Source organism: Parasteatoda tepidariorum, chromosome 1 (assembly GCF_043381705.1).
Source record: "Parasteatoda tepidariorum isolate YZ-2023 chromosome 1, CAS_Ptep_4.0, whole genome shotgun sequence".
Taxonomy (NCBI): Eukaryota; Metazoa; Arthropoda; class Arachnida; order Araneae; family Theridiidae; genus Parasteatoda; species Parasteatoda tepidariorum.
The window spans coordinates 68,956,699-68,984,249 of record NC_092204.1 but is presented as its reverse complement, the minus strand read 5'-3'; the positions used below and the strand labels follow the sequence as shown (position 1 = coordinate 68,984,249).

The following is a 27,551-nucleotide window of genomic DNA, read 5'->3' as shown; positions in this document are numbered from 1 at the left end:
AACTGAGGTTTAATCCTCAGTGGTAGCTTGAAGCTTATCCAGCTTCAGATCAAAATGTATCAGCTTGTCTAGGAAGTGAAGCGGTTTGTGCCCAATGATGACCACACTGTAACCTTTATCTCTCCCTTCATCACAACGGGTTGCTGCAGGAATACTTCTATACAAAATAAATGTATATCACAATTGAATTTGTACCTTGCATTTTATCTAGCACCATGTCTTGTGGTTAATTGACTTAGAAATAACCCTTGAAACAATCACACTATTTGCCTTAGCAATGTGAAATGTTGTTTTATCAGGTGCTGTCATTTTTTAACACTTTCTACTTAATGCATGTTACTGTTAGTAACCGAAATTGATGGTTGTAGATTTTTGCTGGTGAATGTCAACAATCAATAAAAATATATATATATATATATATATATATACTTATTGCAAAACAAAATATGGTGACATCAATTAAAGATTAAATTATTCATTTCATTAATGTTCCAGTCAAAACAAAAAAATTTTTTTAAAAAGAGAAAGATAATAAGGGTAGAAAAGCATTTAATAAAATTGAAAGCATTCAATGTAAAATGGTTTATTAATTTACAAAACAATAAATAAAATTATCAGTATTTTATAAATAATCTCAAATACAAAATATCTAAGATGATATGATTTCAGTTAAGCCATATTTCTGCAATATATTGATGGTATTTTCATGAGAGCTAAAATAAAGAAACATAAAAAAATTAATAAAGTTGGATTAAAATATGTTTAAAATTCAAATTCAACACAAACAATAAAAGGAACTTGTTTAACTCTTTGCTTCCCGGGGTCTAAATTTCACTACCTCCCTTAGATTGCCGAAACACCCAAGAATTTGTTTGATAACTTCCCTATCCTCTTTCTCTGCAAGCTATGATAGTTAACTCACCTTAACAATACCAAGTGCTAAGAAGTTGAAACTGGAGACTTTTCAAGGACCAAAAAGTATTGAAAAAAATATTTGCTTTCCGGTTTCTTTAATTTTGACCCTTTTTGTAAAGAAATAAGTAAAACTAAAATCAATACTTATTAAAAATACACACCTTCTCAAAAATTTTTTTAAGCAGGTTTGTTTAACAGAAAAAGTTTTTTTTTTAAATCTAGAGACTATTTTTTTACGAATCATAATTAGATAATCCTAATTAATACAGGCTAAAATTTTTAATTTTCTACTTAAATTGTTTTAAGAATATATTTAAAAATATTAAGTAACATTTGCACTCAATCTTCCTAACTGAGAAGCTCAAGATTAAAAAGTATTATTTTTAATAAGTAAATAGAGAAAAATATATTCGTCACATGACATCTATACTATCGTTATATATTTTTTTAAAAATACAAAAGAAAATTTTACACATATATTAATGAGAATATTAACTATTAAATAATTAATGTTAAGCTGAATATTTTGATGATTGAAAATGTTGACATTAATAGCATTTTATCTAAACTCAAAAGTAAAATTAATGATTTTAAAACATATTTTAAAAATTAATGGTTTTAAAATATCAACTAGATGATTATCATACAGCAATAATTATTAAAATATAGGAGTACAGGTTGCATGCATATAGTTGAGAAATACTTGTCAAAAATTGATAATTTTTTATTTTAAGGGATATTTCATTAATTGAGGCCTCTTATTAATTAACAGTCCAATAACATTTTCTCCATATACAAGTCAAGTAATTTGTTTGGAATGTGTCGGATGATCTTTAGGATATTCTTTAGAATAGCATATTATATTGATTAACAAAATTCAAAATTAATAAATAAAATTGAGAATAATTTAGAATTTTAAAGATGAAGATATATTTATGCTGAAACTTCCAAGAAATCGAAACAAACAATCCATATACAAATAGAAATCTACATATACATAAAAGCTTTTTCTTTTCGAAATGAAACAAGATTTTAATTTGAATATCATAGCAAGTGACAGTGAGTCGTAAAGAAAAAAAATCCTTTCATCAGATATGAATAATTTTTTCCTTCCTCCTTTAAATAAATAATAAATTGTGACGGTATGGATTCTATTTCGTTACGGACTCTAAAATCCTTATTATGTGCCACCTGGAGAAATTCTAAACTTAATACTGATTGTATTAAGTGATTTTTCTATTTCATTCTTTTTTCTCAAACATTTTTAAAAACATTTAACAGTACCTTAATACTTTTGTAATAAAATAGATTATTTTCTCTGATAACTAATATGGCTTGCTTTATTAATCACGGAAAAAACACTAGCAGGAAAAAGTCAGAAAATTGAACCTCAATTAGTTATCATATAAATTTAATGCCTGCTTCCATTCGTGCAGTTGGACCTGAATTTAATTAAATTAATTAAATTATAGTTATTAATAATTAGTTGAAGCAAATTATATATTTTTAAAAATTAATTCATTATATAGTTTAATTTGAAGTTTTAAAGCTATTTATATAATTGAAATTTTTAATTCAATTATACAATAAATAGTAGTATTGTTATAAATAATGTATCAATAAACAATAATCTCTCAATAATAATTATAATCAATTGAATAATAGTAAATAAATTATAAACATTTGAAAATTATTTTAAAATATATTTCGGGTATAAACCTTAAAATTCTCTTTATTTTTTCTATTTTAAAATCATATAACTTAACAGTTTTATCCATTAACATTATTTTAAATCACACACTTAATTTACTACATTTCAATGATATCAAATTATTTTTTTTTAAGGAAATTAAAATCATAGAATAAAAGTGTACATCGTTAGTGATCGATTTTTTAACTTCATAAAACAATATGGAAAGTTTAAATTAATTTCAGGACATTGAAACTTTATTTTTTATAACTTAAATATGTTTTCAGAATGATTTTTTTTATTAATGACGAAAAAAAAATTAGATCCTTGTGCAGTTAATTAATTTAAGGAATTTTATTTTTTTCAAAAATATTTTTAAGCAAATAGTAGTTTGTAAACATCAAAACTGGTTTTAGGTTAGAGCAAAAATTTCGCAATTATACTAAAGGCTTGATTGTGCGTACATTCTTCAGTTATAAGCAATAACCAACTGCTTAAATTATACTTTACAAAATATTGCAAATTAAACTGGATACATTGTCGTGGAAAATTAAACAAAAATAAAATCTTTTAGAATCATTCTTATCACTAATTACAAGAATAAATAAGGTCATTTTTTTCGAAATGGGAACACTTAAAAAAACAGATCAATGCAACTAAAATGTTTTTTGGTGAACAAATGTTTAGTTCAATAATTAGTTGCAAACGAAATAGCAAATCTGCAAACTAAATGTTTACAATGTCAAATATGTAAACTTATATAACAATACTTGCTAATAAAAATCGTAATGTTCAGTATTATCGTCGCAATGAAATAAAAATGACAAAAAAAAATCTCTTTCAATGTTAAAACCACTTGTATAAAAACACTTGTTCACCCACTGTTTTATTTTAAGTTTTTTCCGTAATTTTTATATTTATAGAAAAAAAATTTATTTCCTAAAAACAAATCAATAAAATATTATTAGGTGTCTCATATTAGCTACATACACTGACTCACTTAAATCCTAGACTATCTCTTATATTAGATGCTCGATTTTAATTGTTTTAAATTTAAGCTAAACTAAACATATATAGAAGTTTATTTACTCGTTAATTGCAGCACTACTTTTTTAAAAACTGATAATATAAATGTATACATAATATATACATTTGTTTATGTTTTTAATTTAATTTTATACACTTATATGGGCTTGTGTGCTCAATACTATGTAACAGCTTATAAATATAAGGACATAAAGGCACAAATTAGCGATGGAAAGCACAAGCTAGAAATATAATGGGATTTAAACCAACTACTTCCAAATAAATTTGCACTTTCGGACTAAAAATTATCTTACAAAAAATTTTATAACATGCTAATAATTAGAAAAATCTTAACAATATAAATGTTTAAACTTATATTTGGCAACACTTAATTTCTCTCTTTTTCCGACAATCATGGCAAAAATTTATACAATGAGAAATTTTAAAATAAAAGAGAATATTTTAATGTTTTGAATGCTAAATGTGTACGCAATGATTCTATATTTTAAGTATAAAAAAAGCACAACTCCATTTTATTATCATATAAAATAACAACATATCTAAATTAGCCTCATCATTTTGAGTGTTTCATTTTAGCTTTGGAGAACCATATAAATTTTACGTTAAATAAATTCTACTTGCAATGAGAAAGTACGCAGATACTTTCAGAAGTTAAAAGTTCGTAAAAAATAAATAAATACTTCTATGATAAACTCAAGTATTGTTGTATTTGTATGCTTCCCTCTTTCAAAATTTTGTTACGAAAAGTTCCCAGAATTTCCCTTTTTAGTCATCTAAACATTTAATAATTTGTCTCGCAATTATTTTCTATACTGCTTACATGCTATTATGGCAAAGACTATTTGTCATAAAAAATCTTTAATTTCAACACAAAATATTCAAATGCAACAAAAAAATATTTTTATTTTAAAAGATCTTTGAAGAAATAATCATTTTTGATTTTTTTTTTAGAAATAGAAAATATATTTTATAATAGAATATCCATTTTTTTGTAATTAAAATCAGAGTTACTCAGAATAATACTATCCAGTCCTACAACAAAACTTAATTTTATTGATAATCCCCAATATCAAAGAGGGTTCTTCAGAAGCCATCCTGCTTTTATGACTCTATGGTTTCTTCTACCTGCGCATCTAGGGGGGAAAAGCTTGCCAAAACTCAGGCGCTGCCTCGGAAATCTAGATGGTCAGGCATTTGAGGTGCATTGGGATAGAAAAAGTTAAAGAACAGTTAAAGCATATGTTTTCTTGTATTATAAACTTGCTAAGTAGTATACTTAAGCTTTTAATACTCATTCACTCATTCAGAAAAATTCTAATGCTTAATACTATAATCAGAGTTCTCCTTAGGAATGAAAAAGGGCAGGGTGAAAAGACACTCACCTAATAATGCAAGAATTCATCAAAATGTGTAAATTTATGTAATAACTGAATTTGATCCTCAACAATTTCTAAATTACCCTCATAATATTTTATGTATATATTTCAAAAAGTAAGTCTCAGACAATATCAAAACATCAGAAAAATTCTCGTTTATAAAAAATTAAAGGCATGCTATAAAACAATCTCTAAACACAATTTTTTTCAAAAATAAGTAAACTAATAAAAAATGATTAATTGATAAACAACTTTTTTCTATAATTGAAATTGAAAACTTTGAAAAAATGATCATTAAAAGGAGCCCCCCCCCCTTTTTTTTAGAAAAAAAAGAAGGTACATATTTAAAATTACTTAAATTCATTAATATACCTGAAATACCCTGATATATATATAATATACCCTGAAAAAAGAGAAACTTAATAATTTAATCATTTGAGAATGAACCTAACAAAGTAAATGTTTGTAATTAAAATCAGAATTAAACATATAAACACAGATAATTTTACCAGTGTGTAATTATCATTTAAACAGTGACAGACATATATATATGTGGCAGCTTATTTTTACAAAAAGGGCAAAGAGGGAGTATTTATAGGGATCAAAGGGCAGATAGGACGAACTGCCCTTTTAAAAACGTTTAGGGAGAACACTGCTATAGTCAAGATTTATTTTTAAACTTGAAAAATGTTTTAAAACAATCTTGAAAAATGTTTTAAAACACGAAAAGTCTGAAGCGTTAATATTTCTTCTTAAGGTTTTATTGTGAAACTGAAATATTGTGAGAAGAACATTTAAGCGTTTAAAATTTAAATGCCAATAACCTAATGATTAATTATTGATCTAATTATTACACTTAATACAAATAAGCATTAATTTTAATTAAATAATTTGCTGTTTCTTTTAAAATTATATCAAACTAAAAATTAATAGAACCATGCAATTCAAGAACCCATACAAAGATTAATTTATAGTCTTAAAAGTTTACAGTTTGAAATTTTTTTTCTTCAGATTTTTCAAAAATTGAAGAATAGTTTTTCTCATATTTTTAGACCACTAACAAATATAATAACAAGGGACACTAAGAGAAAAATCATGCAGATACAAATTTCTTGGATATCTTAAGATAAAACTTACCATCCACTTCGCCAAACTTTAAAATGACCTTTAACAGAAAGATCTATAATAGTTGATCCAAGTCTTTTAGGGTCTACTTGTCCAAGAATGCCACCATCAACTATCAAATCAAGTGATGGCCACAGCTCCTTAAATTCCTATTAAATTCATTCATATAACTAAATTTAGTTTTTAAAAAAATTACAGTTTAAATGAATCTGAATATAAAATGACAGTAACACTGAAGCCACGCTTTTATAATTTTATATTTTTTAACAATATAAAATTTAACAGTTTAAAAAAATTTTTTTTAACAGTTTTCGTAAACTGTATAAGACTTTGTTTTATGTTATACATAATATAGCTAATATATATTCAACTTCAATATTAAAAATTAAGAAAACTTAATAGCATAGTTTCTAAAGCTTTTTGGATAACCACCCACTTTGCAAATCTGATATTTTTAACACTGTACTCTTAAGTGCTTATTTTTAATATAAATAATGTTAATATTTATGATTCGATAGATGTTCGTCAATTTTACTATGTTATTAAAAATCATTAAATTATTTTTATACTGATTTCAATAAAAAGAAGCTCATTTGCAAAAACATTTACAAGTTTGCTTTAATTTAAACTTCCACAATTATATGTCACATTAACTTTTATATTCTAAATTGCAAAGAATTAAACATACTAAATTTGCAAAGAATTAAATATACTTCAAATTCAAAAATAATTAAATATACTTAAATCTCTTGAGTTAAATTATTTATTTATTGACAAATAAACAAAAAGACATTTGTTCAACATATTGTGCTATATTTCAAATAGTTATCAAGTGTTAGTCATAATCAACAAATTATTTATAATTAAGATAAAATTCTTGATCAAAGACTTGACTGAAGAATGAATTGAGTTTTATTTTTTCATATGTTATAAGTCTAGTATATTTTAACATATAAAAGGGAAATATTGACAATTAAGATTTCAATTATGGTGTGCATTACTTTTTTCCATAACTAAGTTTACTGTCTGGTAACTATTAATATGTTAGACAGCTTTGATGAATGTACAAGTATGATGTTTAAACAAGATTACTAGACTACAACATCTTAGTTTTTGGAGAATGAGTTATGCAAGGAGTCAGTAAACCCCTAAAAAAATAATCCTTTTTCTTGTTTCAATCAAAATAAAGTAAACTTAAATTGCAAAACAACACACATTCTACAATATGCAGTTTGTATTAAAAATCAGAATAGAATAAGATTAGAATAGAAATAAACCTTGATTGATAAAGAGCTAGAAGATGAACTGATGTTAGCACTAGTAAGAGCTAGAGGTTCAATGCATGATGATGCTAAATCTTGAATGAATTTACACTTAGGAATCCTGATTCCTATAGTAGGCCAATCAGGATTTAAATTTGGATTTAAGTTGGGCGTTCTTTCCATAACTATAGTAACAGGCCCAGGCAACAAATCATGAAGTAAACCTTCGGGGAATGTAATTTTCCCCCACCTGTCATGAGAAAACTATTATTAGATATTAAGAACGGAAATGTGTGGTTTGATTAAAGATATTTGTATAGAAAAGTCAGAATAAATGTATTTGTGCAGAAAATACAGCTTGCTAGTTAAATTTCCTAGATTTCAAAACTTTATATCTAGGAATCAGTACTTTTTAGAGAAATCTTTAAACTGAATTAAGCGAGATAACTAAATTAAATAAATCTGTGAAACACTAATTTTTTATACAGTCAAACCACTAATTTCCACACATTTTTTTTTAAAACACAAAAAATTCTGAAGTGCTTATGCAATCGCTATGAGGATAACAGGAAAAATCCTCTTTTAACCTAAAACATTTCTAGGTGGTACTTAAATTCACAGAATATTTTGGGTTACCCATAAAGCTCCCCCCCCCTGAATTTCTGAATAATTTAGAATGCTTTCACTAACTTCAAGCCTTAAAGATTTTTCTTGAAGCCCTAATAAGAAAGAGACTTTCTATCAGACTGAAAATAAGTTACCTGAATCATTCATTCATAAAGAAGTAGATTTGTGAAATATCTGTGCACATATAAGTATAACCCACCCATAATATTTGAAAGAACTTTGACGGTGAGCATTTCATTCTGAGTACAGCTCTTGAAGTGCATGCTTGAAAGAATGGTTGGAATTATGAGTGTAAGAAAATGGACATAGCTAAAAATGTGAGTTTAAAAAATGGACATAGTTCAAGATATATGTTCAAGAAAAAACAGCTCTAATTGTGTGTTTAAGAAAATGGACACAGCACAAAATGCACCACAATGCACAAGTGTTTAATCCTCCAGATTAAAAACTAAATGAAGAAATGCATACTTATTTTCTCTTGCTTTTTTAAACACTAGGCACACTTATTAAGGGGCATGCATCTGAACTTCAGGGCTGTGATGGCTGGGCTTACTACATATATGACACATCAAGCATCTCTTTTTGTATTCAGAATAATCAACCATAAAGTGGTTTAAAAAAATCTATATATTTTTACAACATCAATTTAATACCACTATTATAAATTTTTAGAATCTGTGATAATATCATAAAATAAAATATTGACACCAGAATAATGAATTTATTTGAAATCATTAGTTTATTTTTTAAAAAATGAACAATTTTCACAAGAAAAGTTTGAAAAACAGAATCAAGTGTTAATTTTCTTTTTTAATAGTTTTGTCCATTTTCTTAAAAAAGCATTTTTAGCTGTGACCATTTTTTTAAAAATGCATTCTAAGCTATGCTTATTTTTTTTAAACAAGTATTTTTAGCTGTGTCCATCTTCTACACATCTCGATGTGTGTTTATTTTATTAAACACGCATTTGAAGCTGTGTCTAGAATAAAAAAGTTCTCCAACAACTCGATAATTTAATTAATCGAGAAGAAAATTCCATTTATTAGGGGTTGCTGAAAGGTTTATTTTTAGGCCCCCCTTTTTTGGAAAAAAAAAAAAACTTTTTCAAAAAATGGAAATTATTTTAGGAAAATTTTTGAATTTAAAAAATTCAGTTTTAGCAATCACTATATTTTATGTTTAATATCAAAAATATTTAAAAATAAGTAGATGCAGTAATTTGATACAATACTAAAAAAAGCTTTTACACATTTTTTTTTTTACAATGTCTTGTTAAAAAATGGTACTAACATTTTATTCTTAGCTTGATTCTAGTGTCAAATAAAGAGTTGGAGATAACTAGATGCTCCCAGTATAACACATATGCTCCTCAAAATTTTTTTAAATTAAAGTGAACAGCATAAGAAAAACTTTTATTTGTTCTCCACTTCTAAGTTTTCTATAATTGTACTTAATGAACTTTTCAATGATTGAATAGTGACCAAAAACTATGAAAAACTTTTAAGATTTCTAAGTGTTGAAGCTTAATTATTCACAAAATTTTTATAGATTTTTTTTCAATCAAATATCAACTGATCCACGAATCAAAAATTAACTTTCATGATGCTTAGTAATACAATTTTATTTTTTTAAAAACAAAATCTCCATTCAAATTTACTTGTTTAAATTTTTACTCTTTTTTCCTTTTCCATTAACATTTTATATTTATTAGTATGCAGTATGTAAATGTGTCTCTTTGAGTGGAAACTTCCCATAAATAGTTTCCTATTTAAAGTAAAATTTAATGAAAAACTTATGGAAAGTATTTTAAATTTTAGTTTCACAGATCACTAATAGTTTAAGAATTTAATTTTGGGTCTAATTTGGAATCTAATTTAGTTAACAAAAATGATTTGATATACTAAAACTAAATTAAAGAGAAGACTTAACCTTTTAATTTTAAATTAAAATTACTCAAGACAAATTAAATAAAATTGAAAGTAAACCATAAGTTAGGAATTGGATAGCAGAGCTGAATGTATTTAAAATATTTCTAATTTAAGTAACTAATCAGCATCAAAATATAATTTATTTCTTATTTCAAATTTACATTTAATTTTTGCAAAGAAGAAAAAACTAGTCATATCCTTAAAGTCACATTTACTTTTGGTGGAAAATAATGCAAAAGCAAATGTGTAATTTAAAAAAATAATGATAGATATACACCAGAAAATGTAAAAAACAAATACATCATCAACAGGACTAAAAACTCTAAAATATTATTTTCGACAATTTTAAAAAAAATTAATATTTAAATGAATAATTAATGCCAAATAAAACACACTTTAAAGCTAAAAGCTCAAAATAAAGTTTACTTAGGAATGTCTTCTATAGATCCAACACATATGGATACAGGTTTTTCACAATGCCTTCCTTTGATATCATACATAGAAGAGACTGCAGAATCATTTTGAGATAAAACAGCAATTCCATAAATAGTGTCAGTTGGAACAGCAATAATTTTTCCTTCTTTAAGTGCAACAGCTGCAGTCTTCACTAAAATAAAAAATACTTTTTAGTTCGCACATAAAAAAAAATACGAGGATTAAAAAAATATAAAAGGGAGAAAAACAGCATAAGAAGTAGAAATTAATTAATTCATAAATTCATTCAGTACTAATACATTGTTTTACAACCAGAACAAAGGTTACTCTACTTACTTGGATAAATCCAGAAATACCTACCATGCAGTATAATAGTAATGTCTCAAATTGAAAAGAATTATGTAAAGTAAGACTACAGATTATTTTTAACTTCAGATCTCGTTAAAATGAAATCAAACTGATTTTTAGCTATTACAGTGATTTTATATCGTGAACTCCTTGTGTAGAACTTCAAATTGAATTTCAGTCAGATCATTTTCACTTAATTTTTCTACCTTTTGACAGTAAATAAGCATAAGCATACTATTTAATCTTCTGAAGAGAAGATTTCTGTATGACATCATAGCAAAATAACTGCAAAGTTTTGTCAAATTAAGGGCAGTGATACAGTAGAAATTTAAAAAATAAATAAATAAACCACAGAATGTGACAAGGTAAAAAAGTTGAGCCTGTACAAATACCGAGCAAGTCACTAAATATTCACCTTCAATTTCAATTGAATAAATAACAATGCCAATTTCATTCTGTGCAAATAGATACAAATATAGAAATATCTCAATTTTAAACATGAATAATAGTGGCATAAAAAACACCCCTCTACTGCTGCGGGAGGTGGCGAGGTTTGAGGGCATGTGTTACAGAAAAAATAACACCATATGAATTACAAGAAAATATTTGTTTCAATTATTAGATAATTTTCTCAATCCACTTTCCAAGAGCCGCAATGGCTCAGGAAATAGAGTGTTCTCCTTCCAATGAGGTGAACCGGGTACAAATGAATTCCGCATCTAGCTTGTAACAACCACATTACTTACACGAAATATGCTTAGTGGTAGCCAGATCACTAGTTTGAGTCTCCTTGCCATCAGGTTAACCGTGGGAGGTTCTCTTGGTCTTCTCCATGTAACGCAAACGCGGGTTAGTTCCAAGAAAAAGTTCGCCACAAAGGCAAATTTCTCCTAATACTTGATCCAGGAGTTCCCTTGTCTTCTGGATTGGGTTCAAAATTACAAGGCTACAGAGTCGTAAGCCCGAAAATTGGGTGGGCCGTTCAACGACGGTTATAAAATGTAAAATAAAAATTCACTTTCCAAATAATAATTACCCTGACTTAAGCTTTGGATAATATTATTGTGAGATTGTGAGTTATTTTCTAGTATTAATAAGATAAATTCCTTTAAATGTGATAAGTCAGTAATTGCGTTAAAAGAGACATTAATATTTATTGCGTTAAAAAAGATATTAAAATAGTTTGCATTTATATAATTATTAGGAAAATAAATTTTTTTTAAAAAACTATTCGTGTTCTCTTATACTGTTTAGAAATCTCACTCAGTTTTTGGGAAAGGGTGAGATTTTTTTAATTTTATCTGAGATGAAAACCTTGCTAATGCAATAATAAAAAAGTAATAACTGCCAAAATTTTAGTTCATCATTTGGAGCAATATTTATTTAAACAAAAAAGTGAAAAATGTTCTTAGGTTGATAGACCTTTAGGTAGATATTAATAACCATTTGCATTTTTTAAAAAAGATTTCAAATGCTTTGCAATATTTTATTAATTGTGATAAATATAACTAAAACATATGGTTAAGAATAAATAATATGATGTAAACTTTTGAATGAATACTATTGCATTAAATTATAGAAATAACGGATATAAAAGAATTTCATATTTTGTGCTACACTTACTGAGCTCTAGGCATTTTAATGAATAGATATAGTAAAAACTTAATTAAAACCACGTATACTGAATTATTGATTCTAAAATGAAAGTGTATATCAACGCAAAATAGTATTATTCAGCTTATTTTTAAAGGGGAAGGAAACGGAAAGATTCCCAAATTAAGAAGCATGGCAAGTAAACTAATAAGACATAAAATGCATTGGATATATGAAAATATGCATTTTTTAAATAAAATTATTCACCTATTTCATTCATTGAACAACCATTTGACATTAATTTTACAATTTGTGTCATCTTGTTTTTTATAGCAAACATCGTGGAAACAAATAAGCTAAGAACATTATAAGAGCAGTAAAAACAAAGCGTCAATATTCATTTAAATTTAATTAATATATTTTTCTAAACTCGGCCAAAGATAAAATAAACTGGCACATTGATACATTTCGTTTATTAAACTGGTCTGTCCTTTCTCTACGGTTTAATAACCTATTAAATTTTATATGTTATGTTCAAAATTTCACGATACCATGATGCAATGTTTACATGCCGAAAAGAAGTTAAAGTTACAGTTATTTAAGAAATTTTTAAGTTTCTAAACTGTTGTAAATCATTGTGATTGCGTTAAGGACTACTCCCACTAATATGACTTAAATTACCCTATCAATGCATGTGACCCTATCGCTGAGGAGAGTACACGGTAATGCAACACTCACATATGCGAGCAGTTCTTCTTACACGTACTTTCTAAATATTCGCATGAGATTGCATGTGATCGCGCTTAAATGTTATTCATGCATGAGCAAGCAGTTTCTCTTATCTTAAGAGTTGTTTAAATTGTATGTGAAAAAAATCGCGTGGGACTACGGAGATGCAAGTGAGAACCCGATTGACCCCAATCAAGATTTATACCATAGAGCCTTCCCAAATTAATCGCATACAGTGGGAACGATACCGTAATAGGCATTCTGAAGTTCTCGCTCGCAAGCGATAAAATCGCATCTAGTGAGCCTTGTTTTTCATGTAGTTTTTGAATACGTATTGCGTAGTTTTGAGTTTTTACACCCGTGTGTTTGATGTGTCTAGTCCACTCGCATGCAAAAAATAGCGTTCTGCGTCAATTCGTTGAGCATAATTTAACGTGAGGCAATCCGTCATGAGCACAATACGTCGAAGCGACAATTCTTCGTGAGCATAACTCCTCACAAAGACATTTCGTTGTGAGCACAGTTAGTCACAGAAGCAAGTCATCATGGATCCAACTCGTAGTAACGATAGAGCTTTGTGGGCACAATTGGGTATAATATAAAAAAAACACAACTACTTCCACTTAGTAGGAATAACATTTTCATGACGCAATGCTAAATTCTATGCCACTATTCGCGATCGCAACACTCGAATACGCCATCTGGGGAGAGATCGGTTTCATGCCTTTAGCCCTTCTCCCTTCCCTCTCCTCCTCTTTTCAGTTGTATAGGAATGTACTACAGTATTTTTCCTTTTCTTAATATTTTTCCTTTTTATTTAATAAGAATATTTTTTAAAATAATACTTTTCTTTAGAACTATGTTTAATGTAGTTTTCAGTTCCATATAGTTTTTGAAGTTAAAAGATTTCAATCTATATGAAAATCAAGAGAGAAACTAACGTACTTCCTTCCTCTGTGACTTTCCACACGCTAATGGGGAAAGCATGTGAAATGTTGCCATAGGAAAAGAGTTCTGCTCTACGCCATCTGCAGCCCATTTCGATCGCCAATCCACTTAAATGCCACTATCCACATAAATCAATTATTAATCAAAAATCGAATATCAATTACTTTTCTTTATAATGCAATAAAATCTGGCGAGCAGCTATTTAAACGATCAAACACTTCGTTTGTTTATTTGTGGCTTGAAGTTAGGCTCGCAGAAAATGCCGTTCATGGGTTAAATTTAGTAGGAATAACACAACCTGTGACGTAGGCCAGTGTTTCCCAAACTTATGACTTTTGTGTACCCTTTGCAAATTTTTCGTTACGCTGTGTACCACTAATAAAAAAATTAATGTATTTTTTACTATTAAAAAATTGCATAAAAAATAAAAATCACAACTGGCTGTTAACAGCACTAATTATTAACTGTTGACTCTGCAAAAAATAGCCAATAGAAATATATGTAATAGTAAATTTTCATGGCTAGCTTTGTTTCTAAATAAATTTTTTTTGTAATTTTAGTTTGTTACAAGATAATTCGCATGAGAACGCGTACCCCAACTAAACTGTTCCCGTACCCCTGGGGGTACGCGTACCACACTTTGGGAAACACTGACGTAGGCTATAGTATACCCAATTAGGGATGTTTCTTCAGAAAAATTGACACTTAAGATATTTTTTGGCAGAAAGCTTCGTTATGTTATGTCATCATAAATGATACCTGAAAACTCCCCAATTCTCTAATATAGGCTTTTTCTTTTTTTAATGGAAACGAAGATGATTTGAGGAGAGAACTGAATTTCTTCCAAGCAAGCAAGTGAGGGGCCGAAGAAAACCCATTACCGAAATATCTATCATAAAAATGTACAGCAGTTGTTATGGGTACTAAATTTAGTCATAACATAACACACTTTGCACCTATATGAGAATATATATGGTACACATTAAAACTGCACCAGTCATTATGCCAGAGGAGCCCATAACCAAAATTAAATAGTTTAATATATCATAGGTGTAAAAAATTGCATGGCGTCTTTTTACTGGTCACTTTAACAAATAAGTGCATTGTCATCATTAATTTCGCTTTTTAGTATATAGCTAATTTTTTTTTTAATTTCAATTTGTACTTAGCACTAAAATTAATTAAGTATCCATGACGTCAATAATAGTGGCACAATTGTTTTGCTCTCACTTAAACAAATTAGTACTATCGTTTCTCCAGCAATTTTGCTTTTTAGTTCATAACTTATTTGGTTTAATTTAATGCATAACTATCACCAAAATTAATTATCATTGGCGTTATTAATTATTATTTTTTTATTTATTAATTATTAAAATTAATTATTGTTTTACGTTTCTCCTCAACGAATTACTACTATATTTATTTATTAATTTTGCTTTTCAGTTCAAAACTTTTTATTTTTATTTCAATGGGATAACTTCATGGGACGTGGTGTGGGTATCTCGATCCTGATTGGATGTTGAAACGTGGCATTTGTTTGCATTAGCAACTATTCTTTTCATTCTATTTCGAGTAGGCTAAGCCAATCATTTCTCTTAAGTGGCACATTTTATATTCTGACACAAAGATTCTGTCTCAAAGGTTTCAATTCCTTCACTATATATTTCTTACTTACTAACTCAAAGAGACACAAGAAGCCATGTAGAACATAACGCAACTAATTATGCATCGAAGTTGCCAGGTACGCAAAACAAATATACATCACAGTTATAATAAAATGCATAAACAAATATTAAACCTAAGTTAATGACGTAGAATAATTATATTTTAATAAATTCGATGAGAAATAATTATATTTTAATAAATTCGATGTGTGATACGGGGCTTTATTTATTTAACTTTACGTTAATTAACATTCTAACTTATGTGAAGAAACTTAGTACAACTTTAACTCGCCAATTTACTTATAAGAGATCAGCTGAACTGCCACCGACCATAGGTTACATGTGCAGGTATCCCTGCTCATTTTCTTCTTGAACTGCAAGCACCCAATTACCGTTGATTTTAAATTATTTAGTTTTATAGCAGCACGTTTTAAAAGCATATGTGGAAAAACATAAAAGAAAGCAATCTCATAAAATAAATACGTAGTTTCAGACAAATTTAGAAAAATTAATTTGGTGGCGTAATCCACCTATGCTACCACTATCACGTTGAGCATTCAGATAATTTAGCATAGAGTTCTGTTAGAAGGAAGTAACCCTAATCTAGCATAACGAATAAAAAAAAATTATNAACTTAGTACAACTTTAATTCGCCAATTTGCTTATAAGAGATCAGCTGCCACCTACCATAGGTTACATGTGTAGGTATCCCTGCTCATTTTCTTCTTGAACTGCAAGTACCCAACTACCGTTGATTTTAAATTATTTAGTTTTATAGCAGCACGTTTTAAAAGCATATGTGGAAAAACATAAAAGAAAGCAATCTCATAAAATAAATACGTAGTTGCAGACAAATTTAGAAAAATTAATTTGGTGGCGTAACCCACCTATGCTACCACTATCACGTCGAGCATTCAGATAATTTAGCATAGAGTTCCGTTAGAAGGAAGTAACTCTAATCTAGCATAACGAATAAAAAAAATTATTACCAAGGCTGAACTTTACCTTTCAACAGTTAAGTTGCGAATCTAGTTCAGCCTTGGTATTACAGAACACCGCAGTAAATAACTTTTCAACAGATCACCGAAGTCAAGCATCACTGGCTGCGGTCAGTGTGCGGGTGGGTGACCACTTGGATCAGTCTGCGTAGGGACCTAGGGTGTGCGGTATGGGTCCTCGTTAAACTGTTCTACCATAAAGTGCTCGACTTCGCGTGCAGGTCGTCGGGCTACCGAAGCGGGGGTGGCATCCCCTCTGTAGAGGATCAAAATTGTGATGGCATGTTTTCAGATCATCCTCAGGGATGCTTCCCAGACCATCGCCAATAGCCCATTGTGTAGATCTAGTACGACGTAAATGAATTACAGCAACAACAACAAATAACCTTTATGATCAGAGCTATAAGTAAGCAAACATCACTGATGTTATCTTTAAAATATTTGACAAAACTGAATGTCTAAAGCTTAATGTAAAATAATGGCTTCCGTTAAATTAATGAGAAAATTCCGTTTTTTGAATAACTCTGAATCAAAATTATTATTAAAAAATCGGAAATTCGCTGCGTAATTTGTTTAGAATTGTACTTTTTCAACTTCTTATTAGGGAAATGTTCTATCCGCTTTTTGAGTAAAAAATAACATAAGTTGAGAACATGTGTTTTGAAGAAATAGAAGCTTTTTGACTTAAAACTTGACGATAGGGTGGCAATTTACAAACAAATTTTAAATCGCCATTTCTTAAATTATATTTAGTTGCCCTGTGGCTGGTGGCAACCTAGCCCAGCCCTTATGGCCATTTTGTCCTATACTACCAAGGCAAAGAATTTCATCTTTGTGTTCAACAATAAAAACTTTACAATTGCGTTTTCATGACTTAAATTTTTTAATTTGATTAAATTTTGTCACCAAAAAAAAATTCTTTTTTCTTAAAAAAGTAATTTGGTTTAATTTTGACTAAGAGGTCAAAATAAAAACTGTGGTGTTCTAAATTATTCCATGCTAATTATGCTATTGTCTCTGTGATTTCAACATCTCCTCAGATTTCAAAGTATTCTACTTTGAAAGTTATTTTTGCTGTCTATACTGAATAGATGCGAATGTAGTATACTATCATTGTATAATGTAGTAGTACTTATCATTAACCACTAAAAAAGAATTCTTTTGGCCCAGGGAAGCGTATAATTTTTTTAAAAACTTTATTAAGAACTTTATTTTTAAAAACGTTATTTACTAGAAGGTTAATAATAGGAAGAACATTTATGAAAAATTGTAATTATCATGGAGTGTAAGGGTATTAAGGTTCAACCATGAAATTGATTTTTAATTTAAAAATGTTTTTGTTCTTAATATATTGCATGACTTTTTCTTAAAGTATAACAGTGACCTTAGGAATGCAAAAATATTAAATGTGTTATATAAATCATTACTTCATACAATTAAGTGCTTTATAGTGAATGTGTAATGTTATGCATTAGAGTTCCACCGCTTGTTTTTTTCTTAATTTTTTTATACTAAGTTATTTATTTGTTAATACTAAAATACTTTCTTGCACTCAACCAAAAACTTAATATTTATGAGCTTATTAAAACTTATTAATGTGTGACACACACAAATTATTTTAGGCATCGATAGATAAAAACGTAATTTCAGTTTTATTATAGTTAAATACATCAAAGTTATATATTTATTTCTAGTATTAGATTACTACAGAAAAAGTTAAAGTAAAAGCAAAAACAAGGACAGAGGGTAATGGGAATTTCTTGCGTATGCCTGGGAAGGGGTTTGAAATTTTCTTATTTTGCTAAGATGCCCTTTTAAGATTTCGATTTAATAAAAAAAATAATAAATAACGTTTTCAGTCTTAGAATTAGAAACTTGAACTTTTATTATTAGCATGCTGTGGTAGTTAAATTTTTCATTTCATCCTACAATCGGTGAAAATTATCATAATTCTTCTACCACTATTACATTTTTTATGCGATGCGGCTATCACTGGGAGAAAGGTAATTTAAAAAAACATTACAAAATAGTTTATAAATCATAGTAAAACACTGTGAGAAATTTTGAAAATTAAACAAAAAGTGTTAAAAGCTTAGCAAGCTATTAGTGTTTGAAATAGTAATTTTTTTCAAATAGCGATTCAAGTGGGGGAAAAAAACATTTTCTCCACAAATAATGAAAAAGTTCAATTTGAATGTGGTAAAAATTTCCAGCGAATTGACAATAAATTAAATAATTTTCTGAAATTTTTAAAAAATGATTTGAATAAGGAAATAATCATCTTGCAATGTAACGATTTGTTTTCCTTACAAGTCAAAAAAGATAAAATTATTATTCAATTAAATAATTGCAAAAAATTATTTTTAAACAAATATTTTTTTTAAAACACGTTTTTCTACTTATATATTTTTTGCTAAAATAGTTCTAGAGATATGGTGATGTAAGTAAATGTAACACTGAGAAGCTTGAGTACTTTCCCAGTTACACTATTTAGATCACATTTCTGTGGATACTCCTTATAATTTAAGTCAAAAATATGAATCCGTCTTAAATAGATGTGTTTTAATAAAGTACAATAAAAGTCCGTTATAACGAATCTCTTTTTCTTTTATTATGGATAACTATTTTGATTTAAAATACATGTGTAGAGTAGACTGTTTTTGTTTACAGATTGTAGACTGGGTTACGTATCTCTGTATTTTATAAAAAATGGAAATTTCTAGAACAGAAATGTTTAAACAACAAGCTTCCGATCTTGTAATAAGTTTTTAAAATAATAGAATAAAATAAAGTGCAATACATTTTGACGTCATTGATAACAGTGGATATAAATTTTAACATTAAGTTATAATTTGTAATATTGTTCATTCAAACAGCAGGAAAATACATTTTTCTAATTATAATTCTGCCGTAATTGTAGAAGGCTATAATGCTTAACTCGCTGATGCAATTTTTGAATTATTGATGCTAGGAATTTATCGGTGACTTAGAAATTTGTTGGTCGTAATAGTGGATTTATCGTATTATGCTGCACTCATTATACCGAGTTTTTACTGTATGTTTTCATGTGATTTCATAATTTATCTATTGCCTGTAGCGTTTAATTAACTCAATTTAAAGTTTGTCTCTTGAATCATTGAGATAGTGCGGAAAAATTCGATCTTTAGACCCAAAAAATGTTTAGAATATTATTTTGTTCTAAAGATTGGATTCCATTTTGTTTTCAAAATTTTTTTGTTTCAAACTTATACTCCACTTATATCCAAGTACTTATGCTTATACTCCTCTCATATCTCCAACGAAAACCTCCCATGGTTAGCCCAATAGAAACGGGATTCTAACTCCACATCCGTCAAACACTGACGATATTTTACGTTAGTACTGTGTTTGGTGCTAACCGAGAACAGAATTTGTATCACCCAACCACAGCTGGGATTTGTACCTTTCTCATCTTATAGGGAGGCGAGCGCTCTATTCCCTGAGCCACTGCAGCTCCCACTCAATTTATAGTAAAGATGTTACTATACTGATGTGGTATAAGTAAATTACCGCAGTATTCATATAGGTCTTATACAAATATAGACCACTTATAGAGGCTGAAGGCTGGATATTAGTGGATTGAAAAAGGGCTTTTATAATTGGTTAATCATTTCCTTGTCTTGAGGTGGTGCCTTTATAAAATAGCACACAGTAGAATAAATGCACTTTAAGTGGATAAGTCGACAGCTTGTGGTAGTATTTTCATGATTTAAGAAAGAAATTTCTGATGAGAAATCTGAACTTCCTTCTTCTCCAAAATAAATTTTAACATTTTTATAACTGCTTTGAAAACCTATAGTTACCTGATTATTGGTGCAAAACAATGATAAGTTTATTCAAGATAATATTTGTCTTTTGGTGTAAACCAACACGATTCCCAAGTGCGCAATAAGATATTTTTGTGTATTGTGCTATTATCTGGTGTGACATTTTAAAATACACACCTGGAAATAATACTAAGAAAGAGTTGTAAAAATGTCGCTTTTGGAAAAACATGGCTTATAACTATATTGCTCTAAACTCATCAAATCTTTACCTTTTAGAGAAAAAAGACGGATTGACTGTAGTGGAGACATCATCATACCTTCCAGATTAAAAACAGCAAAATTAACTATATAATGGGCAAAAAAAGTTTAGTCACAAAAGGAATTCGTTTGGATGAAAATTTAAAATCTCTCAAAGCAATCTTATGTCATCATTTTCAATTGTCTTCCATTTTTGCCCTATGTCACGCCATTCTAATATTAAGAAGATAAAAGAATAACAAACAATAGAATTTGAAATTTGGCGCCTTGAAAATTGAGCTTCATTGGACATTTCATAGTCTGCTTGGCGTGAAATTATTTTTATTCCTCTGTTGGGATATTCTTGAAAATGATTTGGCAACCCTTGGGTCTTCATGCTGAAGGAAATCAGTTGTAGGCGTGCCTTGTCTCTCACAAAAGAGGAGGTTCTCGTTTCGAAGTAGCGGAAGACTTGCATCAACTGAAGGTAATTATATACGATAGACTCTTTGCTCTATGATATCTCTTGAGTCTAGTCAACTTTATATGTGTAAAAGGACGAAGAAATGGAAGAAAAAAGAATAATAAGATTGAAAAAAAAGAAGAAGAGTGAACCGCCTACTTCAGGACGGGATGGTAAAATTTTCTCTTCATGTATTTTGTCATGCACGAGTTGCTGCTCTCAAAAATCTATTCTGCAAAGAATAACTGAGTGCTGCTTCTTTCTTTAGTTAAAGGAGGAGTAGATTGAAGAAAAAAAATCTTTAAAGAATATGGTAGAAGAGAAGATGAATAATAAAAAAAATAATTTTTTTTGGATCAATAATTATTTTTCTCTAATTTTCTGCATTGGGAGGAACTTTTTTTTTTCTGTTTTCTTTTGACAGGATCAGGACGTTAAACTCGATGCAGATTTATTTTTTCGTTTATTCAGAGAGAAATAAAAAACATAGCAATAGTTGACTTTTAAAGTGGTCAGTCGGAGAGTATACTTTTTTGCCTTGCACGCAGAGCCAGAGAATTGAATGAAGTTTAATTTAAAGAAGATAAAGTTCGGACACTGCAATATTGCTTAAAAATTAAAAAAATTGCCTTAATTAAAAAAAAAGTATGGTAGAAGAGAAAATGAATAATAATAAAAAAATTTTGGGACAAATATTTATTTTTCTCTAATTTTCCTCATTTGGAAGGAACTTTTTTTCTTCTTTTGGCCAGATCAGGGCGTTAAACTCGATGAAAATTTCTTTTTTCATTTATGCAGATAGAAATAAAAACATTGCAATCGTTGACTTTTTTTTAGTGGTCTGTTGGTAAGAACATTTTGTTGCCTTGCACACAAGTTGGTTTAATTGAAAAAATAAATAAATAAACGGTTGCCCTTTGGCTTTTAAATGGAACACTTTTTTTAATATGTCCCGAAAAACGCAAATCAATTATACATTAATTCGTATTTTATTATATTATATATTAATACGTAATTAAATTAATGGGGAATAAGAGTCCTACTGATCACTGCTTTTAACACGACAACATTCGATTTTTGTGAAACAATAAAAAGTTAGTCTAACTATTTGCTGCTAGTTTTAACTACAAAATTTAACAAAGCTATTAACAAAGTTTTCTTTATACACTTGTTATTTTTGGATGCGTTATTTTATAATGATCTTCATTATATTGCGCATTCTGATATGTCGCAATTTATTCTGTCAAACAAGTGAGACATAATTTCTGCATTTTTTAAATTTCCAAGAATGCTTCACCTTAGTTGCCGTTAGTCGAATGCGTAAAAGCTTTTTTTCGACTGTTACCCTTATCACATAATTGCTTGCGAATGGAACAGATTTGAAAGATGCATTTTCAATACATTGTAGGAAAGGTGCCTAATTTGAGACAATTCCCACATATTCGACACCTTCTTTTTAGATAAAGGAGATGCTGGACTCAACCGAAAACGATCTAAAGCACACCTGAAGTTTGTGTAAAAACAACAGTGAAAAAAAAAGCATTTGAGCAAGAACATTTTGGCATGGATGATGACTATGAGATACTATCGCATAAGTGATACGAATATGAGATGTATACTGAATATGATATGCATACTTAACATGAGATATTATTTCATATTTACTCAATGTGAGATACTTTTGCTGCTTATGAAGATACACCTGCTACAAATAAGCATCTCAACTCCAGATACAGTTTTGGGACAAGCGGAGGCAACGAGAATCATAAGAAGTTATCAGTCCTAAAGATGACCCTCGAAATTGAAATGCAAACGAAAATAAATAAAAATAAATAGATAAAGGAAATAAATGGCCACCAATGTTTTAGATTTTCGTTTGAAATTATAACTGTGGCAACTAATGTATTGAATATCATTTGGTTTTATTTTGACACTATCCCATGTAATAAGAAACAAAAATTGTTTTTAAAATTGTATTATAACAGTTTTAAGTAGTATTACATAAATGCATTGTTATAATAATAATAATAAAAGTATATATTAAATGCCACAAGATATATTATCAAACTAATTTTAACAATTGCAAAGCAATTATTAAAAAGTATGTCTTGTATATATTTTTTGTATATATTTTTGTATATATATTTTTCCAAAACCTTTACCTAAACAATTCAACTGCTCATTCTACCGTTTCACAATTGGCTACATTTTCAAAAAAGAAAAAAAAAAGTTTTATTTGATTAAATTTAAAAAAGAAATTATAACCTTAGATGCTAAGTGCAAAGTATCATTTTAAAAATGACCAAAAGTAGAAATTTTTTTTAAAAAAATAATTAAATGTCCCACTTTCTTTTATTTATAAATTTTACTAGTACATTTTAGACCACTTTTCTCCAAATAAAAATCTCTTTTTAACGAATAATTTTAGAAAAATCTTGTAAGTCAGAATAAAGTGTCAAGACAATAGTAGAAAATACATATATCAAAAAGTAAATGTTACGTGGAACAAAGTTTTTCAATAAAAACTTTAAATGTATCAAAATTTAAAGAAATAAATTTTAAATTTTGATTTCTGTTGTTAGAAAAATTCGCATCACAAAAGTAAATTGTAAGTTACAATTTTAGAAATGGGCACGAGTAGAAAAAATTCATTTAGAAGAAAAGAAAAAAAAAACTATATGCTTTGATCCAAATAAATATTTCCAAATTAATTTTTAAACATCCATTGCATCATCATCAATGGCTCGACAGCCCAGGGTGGGCTTTGGCCTTCTCAAGAAGCTTTTTCCAGGCTAACCTTTTTCCTGCTAATGTTTTCCAGTTCTTAAGACAAAAAGGTCTTTTTCTATGCCATCTATCCATTTCAAATTCGACCTGTCTCTTTTTCGTGTGCCAACTGGTGTGACATTGAAAACTCTTTTTGTTGTACGGTCATAGTCCATTCTGATAACGTGGCCTGCCCATTTTATTCCCAGTCATTTAATAAAGTTAATAATGTCAGGTTCATTATATGAGTGATAAAGCTCTAGATTTGATCTTCGATTGCATCATTATGGTAAGGTCTAAAAAGCAATACTTTATTTTTAATTTATCCCTTATGTAAAACATCAAACTTGATATCCAAAATATTTTTTCGGAAATACTAAAGGGAAATTTAGTAAGGCTGTTTTTTCGAAGCTCTGTCGTAATAGGAAATGATGCTTTTTTTGTGATTAATATGCTACTTTTATAACTGCTTTGAGTTTGCAATTGTTGATCATGACTCTTAGGTCAAGTTTAGCCAATTTCGAGCCAGCGCTGTCTAAGCTTATTTTGAAAATGCCCCAAAACGTCCACACCGAGAAAAGCCACAGTTTTGTGAAAATGAAAAGCGTTTGTGGTCTAATTTTTTAATGTTTAAAAACTTACTCCAATGATGCTTTACCTGGGATCATATTCGCAAAAACTGAGAATTCGGTAGTGATTTTGATAATTTTCATCTAGGAGGAAAAATGTCACCGAATTGGAGATTTAAAAAAAAAAAAAAAAAATAGCAGCTTTTTAATATTTAACTTATTTCCCGGTTGTAAAGCCTATATAATTCTTCAGAAGAAGGTGATAGATGTAGTTTAAAATCATAGCATTGCTTCTCGTCTAAGGCACTTAAAGTGTGACTTTATTTTCCTTGTCGATATAGCTTCGATAAACAACGTTAAGAAGCAAACTTGCACGTTTACTAAATTTTACATTACTTAAACATCTTTAAGACATAGAATTGACTTAAAAATGTTTTATATTAGTTTTGATTATGAATAAATTGCTTTTACTTGTTACCATGTACAAATCGGAATGTATTGTAAGTGTAATTCTAACAATTGGAACCGATTGTTAGAATTAAACTTACTAAACAAATAGTTACATTGTTTTTTTTTTGTTATTTCCGAAGCCTAAAAAAGAAAATTTCTAAGGAAATCTTTCGCTCATTTTCACATTTGTTTTTTACATACGTTTAGAAACTAGGATTACTTTAAATCTTTAATATAATTGTTTTAAATAATGCATGGGATTGTTAGAATTCATTGTTGTTAGCAACAATACGTTAATACGAGTAACTTGAGATAATGTCAGTTTAATTCTTTCAAGAATTCATTGTCGTTATCAACAATATGTTAATACGAGTAATATGAGGTAATGTCGGTTTAATTCTTTCAAGCATTCATGGTCGTTATCAACAATATGTTAATACGAGTAATATGAGATAATGTCACTTTAATTCTTTCAAGAATTCATTGTCGTTATCAGCAATATGTTAATACGAGTAATATGAGGTAATGTCGGTTTAATTCTTTCAAGAACTCATTGTCGTTATCAACAATATGTTAATACGAGTAATATGAGGTAATGTCACTTTAATTCTTTCAAGAACTCATTGTTGTTATCAACAATATGTTAATACGAGTAATATGAGATAATGTCGGTTTAATTCTTTCAAGCATTCATTGTCGTTATCAACAATATGTTAATACGAGTAATATGAGATAATCTCAGTTTAATTCTTACAAGAATTCATTTTCGATAGCAAGATCCATACGTTAATACGAGAAAGATTAGATAATGTTAGTTTAATTCTAAAGGCCCTACCACACGACAGAAAAACATGAGCAATCATAAGCCTTTAGTTTGTCTACGGTAAGAATTCCCCCGCCACAAAGTCTGAGGCCGTCTGCTGCTATGGAAACAAGAATAGCGCATTTCAGGCAGGGCAGCTTCTCTTCACTCTAGGGCTAACACAATAGACTGAAGGAAAGACTCCCCTTCTCTCGCCGACCCGAGCCAAAACCTGTCCTAAACAATGACCCCACACCCCTACTTGAAATAGTAATACCTCGCAACCATAGTCACCGCTACGGGTCCAGATGAGTGGCTAGGGGAGTTCTTACTTTAGAAGAACTATTACCTCCACTCTATCATCAACTCTAAGTGCAATACCACAGTTCAGAGTTGCCGATAGGGTTGCTTAATTGCCCAAACGGTTGCTTGTAGCGGGTTCCATATTTTTTTATTTATCTTAAGTTTTGTCAAATATTATATTTTTTTTGTTGGTCTGATGCTGTTATTTCATAGTCTCTGAACGCTTTACGTAAAGGGAGGAAAAGGAAATAACAGACGGTTGTAGAATATCAATTGATATTAATTAATTTTGTGCATTTTATGATTTTTATTCAACTGCAATTAAAAGTTCTTAACTTGCGCATTAGTGGAGCTGCGTAGTATAAAAACTATGATCACTGGTATGAAAATGATTAAATATTCCATTTCTAAAAGGATAAAGGGGTAAACTTTAATGACTGCAATCAAGCTTTTTCCCGATTTTTTTCTTAACGCTGAATTGAGTGACTAATATCTTCGAAGTTATTAAAGTTTTATCCATAAAAAGTACAGTTTTGTTACTTATACATATTTACGTATCTAAGATTGCTATCTAAGCAAGTGAGGTATAGCTACTTATGGTTATCGTTACGCTAAATCGATTGAGAATGAAACCAAGTTGTCTAATTTAATAGTTTAGCAGTTATAAAATTTATTAAAGGTTTCATGTGTACAAAGTAAATAAAATTTTGCTTATACCAATTTACGCAACGACAAATGAGGTTATGCTTCAAATTTAATTTTCTACGCTAAATCTAATAAAATTAAAATTAATCCTTTGAACTAATAGTTTAAGAGAAATGATCGTGACATGCATGAAAGCATGAAACATACAATTTTTGGCATGCCTTTTAATCATAAAGTCATGCCTTTCAATCATAACATCACAACTATCATATCAAATCAACTATCAAATGGATCTATCAAATTAACTTTGAATTTTTTTAAAATTTAGTCCTAAATTATACCTGAATTGCAAATATAACAATACCTAAAAGTTTTATTGTCATATAATTAATTAATTGATATTACATTAATTTTAATTATAATTAGAAATATTACTTTTACAATTATACAATTTTTTTAAACAAAAAAATAGATTTTCAAATACAAGAGGCTCGGTTTTGACGAATTAAGTGTCATACTTGCAGTTTATTGTTGGAAAATTTAAAACATTCATATTTAATATATTATAATCTGATTAAAAGTTACGAGACTTATTTTAAGACAAATTTATTGCAATAAACAATTTATAAATTCAAATGAAATAATAACTAAAAAAAAAAATCAATATTTTATTAAGAGCACTCTATTTACATATTCTATTATTTTTGTTACTGAGTTGTTGTTTTGTTTTGTTACTGTGTTATTGAACAACCAACCTAATTTTTTGGATTTACGACTACTAATGTTCAACTCCACAGCCTTGTAATTTTGAACCCACTCCAGAAA

The 27,551-nt window shown here is 28.6% G+C and overlaps 1 protein-coding gene across 1 annotated transcript; it reads right to left on the bottom strand.

The window, feature by feature from the left end:
• Positions 1-567: 567 nt before the first annotated feature.
• On the bottom strand, positions 568-13,075 carry LOC107438994 (Threonyl-carbamoyl synthesis 1). Its single transcript, XM_016051432.4, has 5 exons — positions 12,614-13,075; positions 10,397-10,577; positions 7,431-7,665; positions 6,166-6,302; positions 568-713 (listed from the first exon to the last, which is right to left on the bottom strand). Exons 1-5 carry the CDS (start codon positions 12,684-12,686, stop codon positions 650-652), a joined length of 690 nt encoding a protein of 229 aa, XP_015906918.2. The 5' UTR covers positions 12,687-13,075; the 3' UTR covers positions 568-649.
• Positions 13,076-27,551: the final 14,476 nt, after the last annotated feature.

Bases quoted from the DNA above. Each gene is read 5' to 3' on its own strand.
- LOC107438994 (XM_016051432.4), bottom strand. From the start codon at position 12,686: ATGTTTGCTATAAAAAACAAGATGACACAAATTGTAAAATTAATGTCA. The intron at 10,578-12,613 runs GTGAATAATTTT...TTTTTATTTTAG, and splicing joins TTGTTCAATGAATGAAATAG to TGAAGACTGCAGCTGTTGCA. The intron at 7,666-10,396 runs GTAAACTTTATT...TTCTCATGACAG, and splicing joins TCTATAGAAGACATTCCTAA to GTGGGGGAAAATTACATTCC.